The sequence below is a fragment of the Copadichromis virginalis genome, linkage group LG11 (assembly GCF_057382275.1).
Source record: "Copadichromis virginalis isolate Kocher_CV1m ecotype Utaka linkage group LG11, C_Virginalis_male_GT1.1, whole genome shotgun sequence".
NCBI lineage: Eukaryota > Metazoa > Chordata > Actinopteri > Cichliformes > Cichlidae > Copadichromis > Copadichromis virginalis.
In genome coordinates this window covers 5,555,351-5,571,177 of record NC_140628.1, presented here as the reverse complement: position 1 = coordinate 5,571,177, position 15,827 = coordinate 5,555,351, and the positions used below count along the sequence as shown (strand labels likewise).

Here is a 15,827-nt window from a genome sequence, read left to right as displayed (position 1 = left end):
GTTGACTATGCTTGACTATAGTTCTTGTTGCTCACAAGAACCATCAACAACCAGCTGATAGGTAAAAGGGCAGTTACTTTTTCACACTACATCAGATAGCTTCAAATAGCTATTTTCCCTTGATGAATCAAATAATTAGAAAATTATGTTTTGTACATACTCAGGTTGTATTTGTCTAATATTAAAATTTGTTTGATGATTTGAAACACGTGTGTGTGACAACTATGGAACAGAATAAGAAATTAGGAAGGTAGGGCATTTTTCACAGCAGTGGATACATTAGCTTAAACCTCTGAGGACTAAGCTATCATAGGCTGTAACCGTTCCATATTATTTTCTTTGTTCCCTGATTGCCAAGACAATAGAGATTGTCAGCCACCAGGAACAAATTAGACTTCTTGGTTGCAATGCCAATCAAACTCTCACTACAATTGCAGTGGGACTGGAAATAACTAAAACCAACTAAAGCTAAGTATAAACTACAGGCACTTATAGCACACAACTGTGCTCCATGCTATACTCGGGGCATACTGGCTGTGAACGGAGGAACAAACAGTTGTTACCTTGCTGTATTTGTTTCAGTACCAAAGGTAACAATAACACTTCAAGTAGGTTGTCCAGCAGAGTATTAGACAGTCACATAAGCAAGGAGAGTTTTCCTCACTCCCAGGAGGTCATTGGTGATTGGATTAGGGCTAACAATGTAGCAGCATCAACTCTCCTTTTCATGTGTGGCATAACCAGGGTACACCCCAACTGTCTCAGGTAGATCTGGTGGTGTTTCCAATGTTCTGATAACTTCCAGGCTGGGACGTTCCATATCACCATGATGAATGCAGCAGTGGAGTCATTCTTCAAAATAACTGACAGAGCGTCCTTACCCTTATTGATACTGCATAATACTTTAACTGAGGAGCCACGGCAAAAATTTGAAAATTAAATACTTCCATTTATTAAAAGTGAATAGGCAAAACTGGGTACTTCTGACTGGATTAACAGTCAGAAACAGAAAACAATAACGTGACATTATGAAGAATAACAAGGTTTTAAAAACTGAATAATAGGGAAAAAAAACATTTGTGATATATGACAAAAAAAATACAACTCTGGGATCTGCACAGACGGCAGTGTCATTGCTAATGTTTATACCTGTACAGCCACGTTAACACAATGTGCATTTACATTTCTTGGGAGCTGCATATCAGATAGCAGTGCAGATTACAACACAGAGCTTCAAAATGGTTTAGGTTACATCTGTGTCTTCAGGCTACTTCTTGTTGATATGTTCACATAACAACTGGATCTGGTGTCAATAACATTTGTGGTTGTACTTGTTGTGGTGTCTTAAGTGGCCAATTAATAAAAAATTTAAGAAGTAAAAGATCTAATCTGAAACTTCTCTGTTGCAGCGCCGATGCTTTGGAATAACCTTCCTCTCCATATTAGACAGGCTACATCAGTGCCAGTTTTTAAATCATTATTAAAAACCTATTTTTACTCCCTGGCTTTTAACTCTGTGGGTAACTAACATTTTTATTTTATTTGTTTTTTTTTATTGCTATGTCTGGTTTTATTACTATGTGCATATTAGTAATGTACAGCACTTTCGTCTACCAGGTGTGTTTTTAAAGTGCTATATAAATAAATGATGATGATGATAATCTATACAGACCATATACATGCCATACACAGGCTGGCATGCTTAGAACACGCTTGATTAGCATGTTCTGACTATAAACACAACAGTGTGTTCCCTGTAATGCAGTCTCTTTCTATTCAGAGACACATGTAAATAAATATGCTGCCTACCCCTATCCACTAATCTTCACCTTCCCTTGTATTACAGTAATTGATGAAAACTCCAGCCCAACATCTCTGATGAATTGAGGCAGCTGCTCAACATCAGCATCAACTCTGTAAATTAACTGAGACGGCAGGGTTGATTTGTATGGTCAAAAGCAAGGTTAGTGTTTATTGGCTACAGTCTGGTAAACAATGTTTAGCCAACACACTAAAAGCTCTTTCCTCTGATTTAAAAAAGAAAAAGAAATAAAATCTTTTCTCCTGTGTTGCTGTGAATGTTTGAAGGTAAAGCTAAAGGTTTTTTTTGTTTGTTTTGTTTTGTTTTTTGGATATATTGCACAATTAAAACATAAAATGCTCTTTCATTCCAAAAATCTTCAGACTATTAGCTGTTTAGTTTTGTTTTCAGTTCCAGTCTGGTCAGATATAGGCACCAGTCTAGTTTCTGGTTACATTTTCTTTTTTTCAGCACAGAAAATAATTTCCATATTTTATGGAGAAATGGAGAATGTGTTAGCAGAGAAATAATAACTACTGGACAAATAATCTAGCTAGACTATAGACTATATACAGGGAGTGCAGAATTATTAGGCAAATGAGTATTTTGTCCACATCATCCTCTTCATGCATGTTGTCTTACTCCAAGCTATATAGGCTCGAAAGCCTACTACCAATTAAGCATATTAGGTGATGTGCATCTCTGTAATGAGAAGGGGTGTGGTCTAAATAGTGAGATATCTTGCAGAGGAATGCAGCAGTCTCAAAATTGCAAAGCTTCTGAAGCGTGATCATCGAACAATTAAGCGTTTCATTCAAAACAGTCAACAGGGTCGTGAGAAGCGTGTGGAAAAACCAAGGTGCAAAATAACTGCCCATGAACTGAGAAAAGTCAAGCGTGCAGCTGCCAAGATGCCACTTGCCACCAGTTTGGCCATATTTCAGAGCTGCAACATCACTGGAGTGCCCAAAAGCACAAGGTGTGCAATACTCAGAGACATGGCCAAGGTAAGAAAGGCTGAAAGACGACCACCACTGAAAAAGACACACAAGCTGAAACGTCAAGACTGGGCCAAGAAATATCTCAAGACTGGTTTTTCTAAGGTTTTATGGACTAATGAAATGAGAATGAGTCTTGATGGGCCAGATGGATGGGCCCGTGGCTGGATTGGTAAAGGGCAGAGAGCTCCAGTCCGACTCAGACGCCAGCAAGGTGGAGGTGGAGTACTGGTTTGGGCTGGTATCATCAAAGATGAGCTTGTGGGGCCTTTTCGGGTTGAGGATGGAGTCAAGCTCAACTCCCAGTCCTACTGCCAGTTTCTGGAAGACACCTTCTTCAAGCAGTGGTACAGGAAGAAGTCTGCATCCTTCAAGAAAAACATGATTTTCATGCAGGACAATGCTCCATCACACGCGTCCAAGTACTCCACAGTGTGGCTGGCAAGAAAGGGTATAAAAGAAGAAAAACTAATGACATGGCCTCCTTGTTCACCTGATCTGAACCCCATTGAGAACCTGTGGTCCATCATCAAATGTGAGATTTACAAGGAGGGAAAACAGTACACCTCTCTGAACAGTGTCTGGGAGGCTGTGGTTGCTGCTGCACGCAATGTTGATGGTGACCAGATCAAAACACTGACAGAATCCATGGATGGCAGGCTTTTGAGTGTCCTTGCACAGAAAGGTGGCTATATTGGTCGCTGATTTGTTTTTGTTTTGTTTTTGAATATCAGAAATGTATATTTGTGAATGTGGAGATGTTATATTGGTTTCACTGGTAAAAATAAATAATTGAAATGGGTATATATTAGTTTTTTGTTAAGTTGCCTAATAATTATGCACAGTAATAGTCACCTGCACACACAGATATCCCCCTAAAATAGCTAAAACTAAAAACAAACTACAAACTACTACCAAAAACATTCAGCTTTGATATTAATGAGTTTTTTGGGTTCATTGAGAACATGGTTGTTGTTCAATAATAAAATTATTCCTCAAAAATACAACTTGCCTAATAATTCTGCACTCCCTGTAGACTACTAGACACGTGTTTTTTTTCAACCTATTTCCCTCTCAGGCAAAACTTCTGTGAAAAGACACTGAAAGACTGTTGACTTCTCAAAGCAAAAGTTGAGATTTGGTGGGAAATTGAAAGCTGGAAAGCTGCCTTCACAGGTCATTGCAAAGATATCTTGAAAAAGATGTTTCCTCTAAATCTGGTTGACAGTGAAAAGACACTTTTCTCACTCAACGCCTCTGCAAACTTCTAACAAGCCAATTGAAACCCACAACATTCACATGTGGGATGAAGTTCTGACTGTCAGAAAACGCTCAGGAAATAAGCTTACTGTGTGGCACACAATAACACATAACCCTACGAAAGACAGTTTCCTTGTAGATAAATCTCTCTCTCTCTCTGTCCCCTGTGCACTGCCTGGATTGACTAAAAAAAGAGCCTATGACTCATGCAATGCCTAGAATTATAAAAGATCAACATGACCCTAAGAGCCTTTATCAAGAACTCATGGGGATGTGGCAAAAAACACTAAAGGCCAACTTTGGCCAGTTACAAAAGTCACTATCAAGTGCAGATCTACCAAAAGGATGCTCTGTTCCCATTGCTTTTCTATAATGGCCTGAAACCCCTCAGTGAAACCACTGACAAGCCTGGCTATGGATACCAACTGCGGAATAGAGCAATCATCAGTCACCTTCACTGATCCACTAGGATCTACAGAAGGGAATGTCACTGGGACTGGAGAAGTGTAGTCGTATGGTAACAAAGACAGGGAAGGTAGTCAGAACTGAGGGGATTGCAATACCCGAAGGAAACAGCTGTCCTGGGAATCCCATAGGCAAATGGGAACCATGAAGAGGCCGGTGATGAGATACCCTGCTGGGATAATAAGCTGGCCAAAGGAAGAGATAGGAAGCCACTTACATCAAGACAATATACTTAATGAATATCTCAGGTAGCAGAAACCAAAAAGAGAAGAGGAACCATCATAGAAGGACTGGCCCCTGCAATCATAGAAGGACTGGCCCCTGCACAGTATTTAACACCGGCAGACAGAAGAAGTGGCTGATATTGAGAAATCCTACTAGTGACTAGACAAAGGTGGACTGAAATATAGCTGAGCCACTAATCATGCATCAAAGGAACAAGCTCTGAGCACAAAAATCATAGAGGCTGGGATCTACCACACCAGAACCCCAGGTGAATGCGGTGCAGAGACGCCCCTGGGACAATCTCACACATAACGATAAGACGCAAGTTTGGAGCAGGCGGGCCATAAATGGAATGCCATAACCAAGCGTCTGGCATAGTAGAGTATGAGTATGGCTTGGAAGTGCTGAGATCAAAATGGGATATGCTCGTTAGATTGGTAGAGAATGCCTGAGCAAAGATCCTGTGGGGCTTTCAGATACAGACAGATAAACTTGTATCTTCCTCAATGCCTTTTTTGTACGCTCCCAGTTGGCCAGCCTATTCAACCCTCTGAGGTCCAACAACCTTTTAACTCTTATCCTTCCCCCAGAAAATAACACTATAACAATAAGCATGGCGATATTGCAATAAGAAAATAAGTAATGCCTTTTCATTTTTAATTAAATGCTCTCCAGGGTCTTGAAAGCCAAAGAACAAAGAAAATAATAATTTTAATTGACAAAGAAGATGCTCAGTTTTTTTTTTGAAAGTCCACCTGCCCCACTCCACTTTATAGAAAAGCTATACAAACAGGAGAATACAGTGAACAGTGTGTATCACTGGCAGAGTGTCTGAGCTGCCATTCACGGCAATATTATTCTGATGCCAATTAATATTTAGTATTTATAGCACATCAGGAAAACGTATACTGTAAACAAAGTAGTATTAATGCCAACATGTGTGAGACAGGGAGACAGAGACTGCTGATGTTCTTGTTATTGATTCCAGGAGATTGAAGCCTGATGCAAGTGAAGGCCCAGGCAGCTTCAACGCTCTTATCAACATGACAAGGACGTCTCCTCATATTCCAATTTCTCTCCCAAATATTAAGTCATTAATCATAGCTCCTGTCCTAGATAGATTTTAATTTCGCATAGAACGTCTCTTCCCCCAACCCCGCACCCAAACACCACAAGATTGGATTCTTTTGTCCTTTCTGTGTTCCTGCTTTTGTCTCTGTCGTCATTTAAGCTTGCTGAATATGGCGATATCTACGAGGTGATTATGATCAGTTTGGTCAAAATAAAACTCTTATAGATGCTGGTTTTGAGTAGATATTAGACAGATAAAAATGTACCACTATTTATCACATTAAAGCTTGCATTCATAACATAAGAATTTGGCCTAAACAAATTTAGTTTCAGGGCTGTGTGAAAACTGGGAACAGAAATTCTGCACAGGAGGCACTGACTTTCGTGCATAAAAATACAATTATTTAGAGAAAGAAGCAGGATTATTTTAATAAGAAAAGTTGTTTCCATGAACTGAAAATGTCTTTTTTTGGCAGGGGAAATAATCAATTTAAGAAGCTGTTCAGAAAATTATTGCAAAATACCGTCATATTAATATGTATACTTTCCTTTAAAATCGGTTTGGGAATAAGACTTGGCAAAATAATCTGCGTGTGCTTTCGTGTTTATTTTGCCCCAGGTTTCTACACACCAAACCAAAATTATTTTTATCCCTTGACTGAGGCGATGAATGTTCTGCTCTCTGTCTCTGTAACACAAGTTTATACACCCATCTAAATGCAAATATCCAAACCTGCATTGCAATAAGGCTACAAAATGTTCGACTCTTTCCTCCTCCCTGTCCACATCTGTCTTTCAGTGCTCACATAGTTTCTTTGTATTTTCCAGTCTTAAACAAATAGGGCATTTAAGACAAGGAACAAATGAGTACTGCTTTGAATCTGCCCGTAGAGGTTGTAAAACCGAACTGTTCAATATGTATCTTTTATTCGTTCTCTTTCCTCCACACTCTCTCCTCTCTCAGTAGACTCTGAGCTGCTCACTATCGTTCATGTTGATAACTGTGCGTGGGTTGCGAGAGGGAGGAAAGCAGTGAGCGACACTTTTAATTTTCCACACGCTACATCAGTGTCGTAGCAGTGATAGCACTGGGTTAATGTTGTCCCAGACAAGAGCAACCAAGCTGTCCAGCATACTCAGCACCTTCCACTGGGGAGCAGCTCACTGACTTTGTCAAGATTAAAAACACTGTGCCTAGCCAAAGAACTTCAGAGGGAGCATGGCCTCTCTAATGACTTGACTTAGGTGCCATGTATTACTATGCATGCGGGTCTGATTTTAATACATGGCATAGCTTGTAACTGGGTGATGCAGTTTGTTTTTTTAATTAGTTTTTAATAATAATAATAATATGCAAACAATGCGCAACGTTCACATTCTGGGCTCTAAATCATTCACCAAAGCCTACGTTTCCCAGATATGGATTAAAAGTTGGAGTATAGTAGAGATTTTCAGAAATATAGTAAAATTTATGATAACTTGTCACTGTTAGCTGTGGTAAAATGTGTCAAAGAAATGGAAACAGAGGGTCCATGTGGTTAGTGAAAAGACCTGAGCAATCACAGAATAACATTAAAAAACAAAAAAGATCTTAGTAAATAATGACATAATTGTTCATTTTGGTCATTATTTCCCCAGAGTACCTCCCTTGGGTTGGGGGGGGAGATGGATGGATATTCTTCTTCTTTAGCTTCAGATTATCTTAAAGCTTCACCATAAAAAATATTCACATATATAGGTGTATACATACAATAACCAGCCAATGTGTTAAGTACTGTTCAGCTGCTGTTTAACACAAGTATCTCAGAGCATGGACTCTGAATTTAGGCCTATAGATCTGTGGGAGTTCAAACCAAGAAGGGCGATTCAGGTGACATTGAATATGGTATGGTTGTTGGTGCCAGAGGGCTGGTCTGATTATTTCAGAAACTGCTTATCTACTGGGATAGTATCCAATGAGTGTTAGTTTCTGCTGAAAAATGGCTTTTTGATGTCAGAGATCAAATTAGAAGGGACAGACTGCTTTGAGCTGGAAAGAAGGCAATAATAACCACTCATTACAACAAAGATATGCATAAGAGCATCTCTGATGCATGTAAAACCCTGAAGCAGATGAGCAACACCAGATGCCACAAAGCAAACTGGGGCTACAAAGCTAAATTGTCTCAAACTGCTTTCTTGAACACAACGGTGAGTTCACTGTTCTCAAATAGCCTCCATAGAGCATCTTTGGTTGTGGTGGAATGCATCATGGATGTGCAGCTGAAAATCTTCAGCAACTGCCTAATGCTCTAATTTCAATATGGCCCCAAATCTCTCAGGAATTAAATTGCATGACATCTGAAATGTCCTACACGTCCTACTGAATCCATGCCACAAAGAATGCATTAATATTTAATTATTATTTGATTAATATTAATTAATACGTCTGTGTGTGCTGTCAAATGTCATATCAGAAATATCATGGGCCTTACCTGTCACTCTCATCCCAGGATATACAGGTGTGGTTGGTGGTGCCCTACATAAATGGAGAACAGAGAAACCACATGGTTATGAAAGAGGATCAGTTGCAGCAGCTTTATAGCTGTAAAAAGTTGATTTTTTACTCACGTTATAAAGGTGAGAGAACTCAACCACAAATGGAACAGTGAGGGAAGCAGGGGTGGGCTTGATGGTCACTGACAATACCCTGGAATTGAGGACTGTGCTGTTTCTACAAGAAGAGAAAAGGCAGCACTGTCACCTTTAACTGACAATCTATACTGCAGTGGAAATGCACCCAAAATTTCAAGATACTCAGATGTAGATGAAAGCACACCAATGTTTTGTCTGAAGTATCTAATATATGAAATGGATTCTTCTATAAAAATATTTCATTATAAAAGTGGTAAACTGACAACTAATTTAATATACATAAAACAAAACAAAACCCTGGAAATTAAAGCTAATACAACTGGGAGATGCTACACATGAATGCATGTAATTCATCTAATTCATCCCAAAGTGGGTGTGACAGAGGGCAGAAGATTCCTCGGAATGTCTAGACAAACAAAATATAAATAGATGTATGGAGGAAACATAGCCCTACAAACACAGAAGTGCATTTCAACACTGAAAATTGAGAAAACTAATTTAGCATAGACAAACGGATGAATTGCTATCTGGAAGATCACTGGTCTTACTGACTCCAGTTCTTTGATTTCATCGAACATCAAATGACACTTGACTTTAAGCTAGCTAAAATGATGTCCTTGATCCTGATTAAGTTCACAGTCCTGATATCTTTAAGGCCACTTGGGGAATATGCTGCCAATAATGGCATCCACAGATGACAAAGTCATATTGAAGGCTGTTGTTCAAATGAAATTTGAAAGGACATATTGACATTATCCTTAGTTTAGCAAATATTATGTAGCTGCCACAAAAAGCTAGGCCACTTAGAGTTCATTTAAATACTGATAGTTTGTGTTCAGTTGTATTTTTTATGAGATCCAGACCAGTCATGATTTCTTAATCAACAGGATGATAAGTACCACATTTCTGCTTCAGTCGTTTTACAGCCACTTGCCAGAATCTTTGTGCTCTACTTCAGAACAAATGGATCCAGTAATCCTTCTTTTCCAGTAACTGAAGCACATTGTCTATCAGTATCTTATAACATTTGAGACATTTTATTTTAAATTCTCTATCCCAGCTTAGTATGCATTGCTATTCTGTTTTTCCATAGCTACTATCAATCATGTGGAATCAGACAATCAGAAAAAAGTGAATAGCTACTGGTAGAACTGACATCGAAAGCTTCCAGTTGGCCAATCATGTTCAACAGCCCGTGCTCTGTTTCCTGATTATTCACATCATCACTGTATCCACAACACACAATCACCCTCTCACCATTTGAAAACACAATCACTCATCTTAAACTTTTGTGTCACCTAGTCTCTCGCTTCAAACTTCTCTCATTTTCTTTTAGAGAGGCATCAAAAACAGAAAAGGAGTAGAGACAAAGATAAAATTGGGAGAAAAAGAAGAGTGAAGAAGAGCGGAAATATAGATCTCAGATGGTGAGGGTCTGCTTGATTTTTCTCTTATTTTATCAATTCATGTGTTTTTAGCGTATTATCATAATACATTACTCCTTCTCAACGTTACTGCAGGCTGTTTCTATTAAAACAAATGTAAATCATCATGCTACCAGCAACTGCAACTTCCCCCCAAGATATGCCTTTACCCCAAAAACAAGACGTACATGGGGCCACCCACTGCGAGAATAGTACTCCTACATTTATTCCTTGCATTCATTTAGCTAGAAGTGCTTACTGTTGCAGCTGATGCTAAAAGGCCTGGCAGCACAGTTTTGCTGCATTGGAACATGGTTAAACGTCTTGAGCATTGTTGTTAAATGGTGTGTGTGCACTGCGTGGCTATAATACTAAAGCAGTTGGATTAATTCAGAATACCTTTCTACACTTTTGATAACTTAAGCTTTACTGGCCATCGCTGACCAGAGGAATTCTTGATAGGGAGTTCTAGCAACATATACTAGGAGAGTTTATCTTATAACTTTTGAAGATTGGACTAACTCTATTAAGGACAGAACTGACTTCAGACAAATGTTTAATTCCACTTGATTCTGTTGTTACCTTACAGCTCAGTGTATGACACCTGAGATAAATTAACCATTTATCCTCCACACTGTTGCAGTTTTTAGTGGCCAGAGAAGCTATTATTCTTCACTGGCAAATTTCCCTTCAGGGAATTTGGCTACGTGGGTAACCTGTGTCAAGGATGTTTCACTGAAATAGCTATGTGTTTGCATCACAGTATGAAAGAAAATTATGGTGCAATTAATGCAATGAGTGTCTTTCTGCCTCTTCCATACCAGAGTTCCGTAAACTAAATCAAACTCTGCAGAGCCTGTTTTAGCTGGAATATTCCAGGATTTGATTTGTGCCTTAACAGGTAGAAACTGAGAAAAATGATCATACACAGAGTCCAATCTCCATCACTGCTAATAACCTGACCCTTTTCTGTTAAGCCTATGTGGTCTTAACACCTTAACCTGAACCCTAAATCTATATGTTGAAGAATGAAAAAAAAAAACAGAAGATTGCTGAGAATTTTTAACTTTAAATGTTTGGGGTTTTTTTTTTACATGAATTTGGATATGTCTTTAGTCTATAACAAAGTGGTGAACAGACAAACCCACTTAACACCCCTAGAAACACTAGTAGTATAACAAAAAAATTTTGGATACAAAGTCCAGTGCATGTCTTCAAGTGACTTCACTGACAGACTCATTTAAATCAAATGTAAGTGTTCCCTAAAGAAAAAACAAAATCCCATAGTAATGCGCATGGAGACCCATTCTGACCCTAGGCTAAATAAGCATTTTTCATTAACTGATAATTATTATTTATTAATAATCATTATTTTCTGCCTTCATGATAACTACAAAATGAATATGCTGAACAAAACCATTACATACAACCAAAAACTCGAGGAATAAGAAAAGACAGATGAAACAAAAAAAAAGGAATTCTGAGATGAATGGATTTCATGACAACTTCTGTGCCACCACAACCTCTATCACAAAGTCATATCTATACTGACACATGGAAAGTCTTTTTTTTGTGAAACCCAGTATCCCTGGTTCATTGGTATAAAACATTCTGTTGCATTCATGCAAACCCATTATCAAATTCCCTGTCTGAAATCCACCTCCCCAAATCCCACTTCTTTCAGAAGCAGCCTTGAGAAGTCTTACCTCTGCAGATTGAGAATGCTGCCCAGGTTTCTGTACAGAGCAATGCCAGTTACAAATGTCGAGGTATCATCTGGATCTGCATTAGGAAAGAAACAGAGGTACAGACAAGGATTAACATGGGATTTGGCATATGGGAGGAACTCTAAGAACAAACTTAGGGACCTCCAACGGTGTAGCAGTAAACAATCTTGATGCATGCTCAATCATCCAGATATGGAAATCCCAAAAAGTTCATTCTGTTCATCTGGATGTAGCACTTAAAACGTGTAGGGATCCAGCACCTCCTGTTAGTGAGCAATTCAATCTCTTAGGCAGGTTAATCCATATGACTGTTGAATGGGTTAATTTTTAAGATGTATAAAAGGTCAAATTTGGTGAGAGAATCAATTCTGTATCATCATCTTTACTTTTAGTTTAAATCAATGTCTGCTCTCCTTGAAGTAACCTAACACAAATATTACATTTTGCTCCGTACAGTCCAACAATATGCATCACTGTAAACTGCACCACACTACTGCAAACCAACCAATTTAGCCTACAATAAACTGTCTATCACATCTTTTCATACAACCTTTGAATGACACAAAAGTATAGTATACTTATTATAGTATACTTATAGTATAGCATACAAAGTATACTTAGTATACTTCACTTGTACATTTAACTAGTGGACACATTTTGTGATGAACCGTATAAAAATTGTTTGCATGACTTTTAATTTATTGAGCTGTTTGGAAAGTTGCTACTGAAATGACCCATCACTTAAAAAAAGATAATTTATGTTCAGCTCTGTATCTCCAGCAAGACACCAAAGTACCTTGAATGCAACTTTACATCTTCACCTTGAGTGCATCACAGGGTTAAGCAGGAAAAAGGATTTTTTTGAGGTTGTAAGTGAGCTGTTTGTTATGCTCTTATTATTGAGCAAGTATCTCAATGCCATCACTGAAAGAAACACCAGGCTGCAGCACATGAAGATTTACCTATTCACACAGACAGTAATATGGATTAACCTGCCTAACAGATTTAATGCTCACTAACTGGAGGTGCTGGATCCCTGTTCTGGATTGTTCCACCCCACTTTAGTCCAGGCCAATGAGACAGGCTGAATGTCTCAGTCTCTGCTAGCACAATGGCTTTTTCTATAGAATGCAGGTCAGCCACACTGCCTCCACTCCTCCAGCCCCCAGAGCACTTACAGTGGGGCTGGCCTACATGACTACTCAGCTATGAACTCTGTCTCTCACACTGTTAGACACAAACCCACAGATACATGAAAACACAACTGTGCACACAGAACAACAATCATGCACATGCTCAGACAGATATGTAAAGTTGAAACCAAAGATAATTTTCTGTTAAAAAGTGCAACACACACACACACACACACACACACACACACACACACACACACACACACACACACTATAAGCTCAAATACAAAATACTGTCCATGGTCTTTGTATATTTTTGTCTGACACCAAACTGATTCCTGGAATTGCAGGAGACTATAGCAACATTAGTGACACTGTCATCACTCTGGGAAAAATAATAACATTTTTTAAAATAAATTTCACTTGGAGAACTAAAAAACTCTCACATGGCTTGATAGTTTCTGGGCTGCTACACAAATGTGCTTCTCAAACTCTTGCAAACCTTTTTTAGGACGTTTTTGTAACCCCCACCCCCCATTTTATTGCATAAAATGCTATTTTCAACATTAATTACAACAATTATTGTGATTTCATTCTTTCTATATTTGCACCTGAAACTAAACTGGAAAGTGTGTCTTCCAAATGTAACTCTCTTGAACTGGCTGCTTGGTGTGTAGGGTTGTTCACAGCTCAGGTTGCCAGGCTTATAGTCTTTGAGGTTGAATCCTTCCTTTGCAGTAATTTTACATTTCAGTTTCACTGGATTTCATTCAACGTTTGGTTAAACTTAGGAAAAGATCAGTTGCAAGTTGCAGCAACAGCAGAGGGACACATTTTTTTTTCAAGCCAACATGAAAATAATCAGGGGAAAGCGTTTAAATATATATTATTAACACATTTACATGTAAATACAAATTAGCCATCTAGCTTAAATGCTTCTGGCATAGACGCACCCTGGAATGCATTTAATTCCTCCTTTGGTCACTAGCGACTTTGTGGCTTTAAATATATTATCTCCCCCTGCTGGTACTGCAACATCTGCTTAAATGCCCATTTTTCACTTTGGACAGGGAAAGTATGAAATGGACAGGGTGGACCAGCATGTTTATTACATGCTCTGCTTTGATATTGGGTTGGATTAGACAGTTAATCCAGAAAAGACTATTCCTATCATGACAGAGATGTTTCACTTTAACCTAAATGCGATAACCTTTGCAAATTCAGACTGCAGTTGCTTTTCTTACGAAAAGAAAGCCTCAACATGGCATTTAATCTGTTATTAGACTCAATTGGCTTCTCTCAAAATGTAAAAGAACCCACCCACCACTTTAATCACACTCTAGATCTTGTTTCAACATATGGCATAGAAACTGAACATTTAACAGTGTTTCCTGAAAACCCTCTCCTGTCTGATCATTTCCTGATAACATTTACATTTACAATAATTGATTACACAGCAGTGGAGAGTAGACTTTATCACAGTAGATGTCTTTCTGAAAGCGCTGTAACTAAATTTAAGAATATAATCCACCCACTGTTATCATCTTCAATGCCCTGTACCAACACAGAGCAGAGCAGCTATCTGAACACTACTCCAACAGAGGTCAATTATCTTGTTAATAATTTTACCTCCTCACTACGTACGACTCTGGATACTGTAGCTCCTCTGAAAAATAAGGCCTCAAATCAGAAGTACCTGACTCCGTGGTATAATTCTCAAACACGTAGCCTAAAGCAGATGACTCGTAAGCTGGAGAGGAAATGGCGTGTCACAAATTTAGACGACCATCATTTAGCCTGGAGAAATAGTTTGCTGCTTTATAAGAAAGCTCTCCGCAAAGCCAGAACATCTTACTATTCATCACTGATTGAAGAAAATAAGAACAACCCCAGGTTTCTCTTCAGCACTGTAGCCAGGCTGACAAACAGTCAGAGCTCTGTTAAGCCAACCATGCCTTTAACGTTAACTAGTAATGACTTCATGAACTTCTTCACAAATAAAATTTTAATCATTAGAGAAAAAAAATACCAATAGTCATCCCACAGATGTAATATTATCTACAGCTACTTTCAGTACCACTGATATTCATTAAAGACATTCTTATAGCCTCTGACAGTGGACTCATCTCTGCGCTTGTCCTGCTAGACCCCAGTGGAGCGTTCGATACTGTTGACCATAATATCCTATTAGCGCGATTAGAACATGCTGTAGGTGTTACAGGTACTGCACTGCAGTGGTTTGTATCATATCTATCTAATAGACTCCAGTTTGTGCATGTAAATGGAGAGTCCTCTTCACACACTGAGGTTAATTATGGAGTTCCACAGGGTTCAGTGCTAGGACCAATTCTGTTTACATTATACATGCTTCCCTTAGGCAGCATCATTAGAAGACATAGCATACATTTTCACTGCTATGCAGATGACACCCAGCTCTATCTGTCCATGAAGCCAGATAACACACACCAATTAGTTAAACTGCGGGAATGTCTTAAAGACATAAAGACCTGGATGGCCGCTAACTTTCTGCTTCTTAATTCAGATCAAACTGAGGTTATTGTACTCGGCCCTGAAAATTTTAGAAATATGGTATCTAACCAGATTCTTACTCTGGATGGCATTACCTTGGCCTCCAGTAACGCTGTGAGGAACCTTGGAGTCATTTTGGACCAGGACATGTCCTTCAATGCACATATTAAACAAATATGTAAGACTGCGTTCTTCCATTTGCGCAACATCTCTAAAGTTAGAAATATCCTGTCTCAGAGTGACGCTGAAAAACTAGTTCATGCATTTATTACTTCCAGGCTGGACTACTGTAATTCATTATTATCAGGAAGTCCTAAAAACTAAACCTAAAAGAGAGCAGATTTCTCCTGTATTGGCTTCCCTTCATTGGCTTCCTGTCAAATCCAGAATTGAATTCAAAATCCTGCTCTTCACATGCAAGGTCTTAAATAGTAAGGCCCTATCTTATCTTAATGACCTTGTAGTACCATATCACCCTATTAGAGCACTTCGCTCTCGCACTGCAGGCTTACTTGTTGTTCCTAGAGTATTTAAAAGTAGAATGGGAGGCAGAGCCTTCA

The 15,827-nt window shown here is 38.7% G+C and overlaps 1 protein-coding gene across 9 annotated transcripts in view; it reads right to left on the bottom strand.

The window, feature by feature from the left end:
- adgrb1a (adhesion G protein-coupled receptor B1a) overlaps positions 1 to 15,827 on the bottom strand; it is a 219,712-nt gene that overhangs the window by 59,510 nt on the left and 144,375 nt on the right. For all 9 annotated transcript variants that reach the window (XM_085472900.1, XM_085472895.1, XM_085472892.1 and 6 more), the window contains 3 exons: positions 11,585 to 11,660; positions 8,431 to 8,533; positions 8,295 to 8,338 (listed from right to left, as the gene is read on the bottom strand). In XM_085472900.1, the coding sequence (XP_085329026.1) occupies positions 8,295 to 8,338; positions 8,431 to 8,533; positions 11,585 to 11,660 (223 nt within the window). The remainder of the gene's footprint in view (positions 1 to 8,294; positions 8,339 to 8,430; positions 8,534 to 11,584; positions 11,661 to 15,827) is intronic.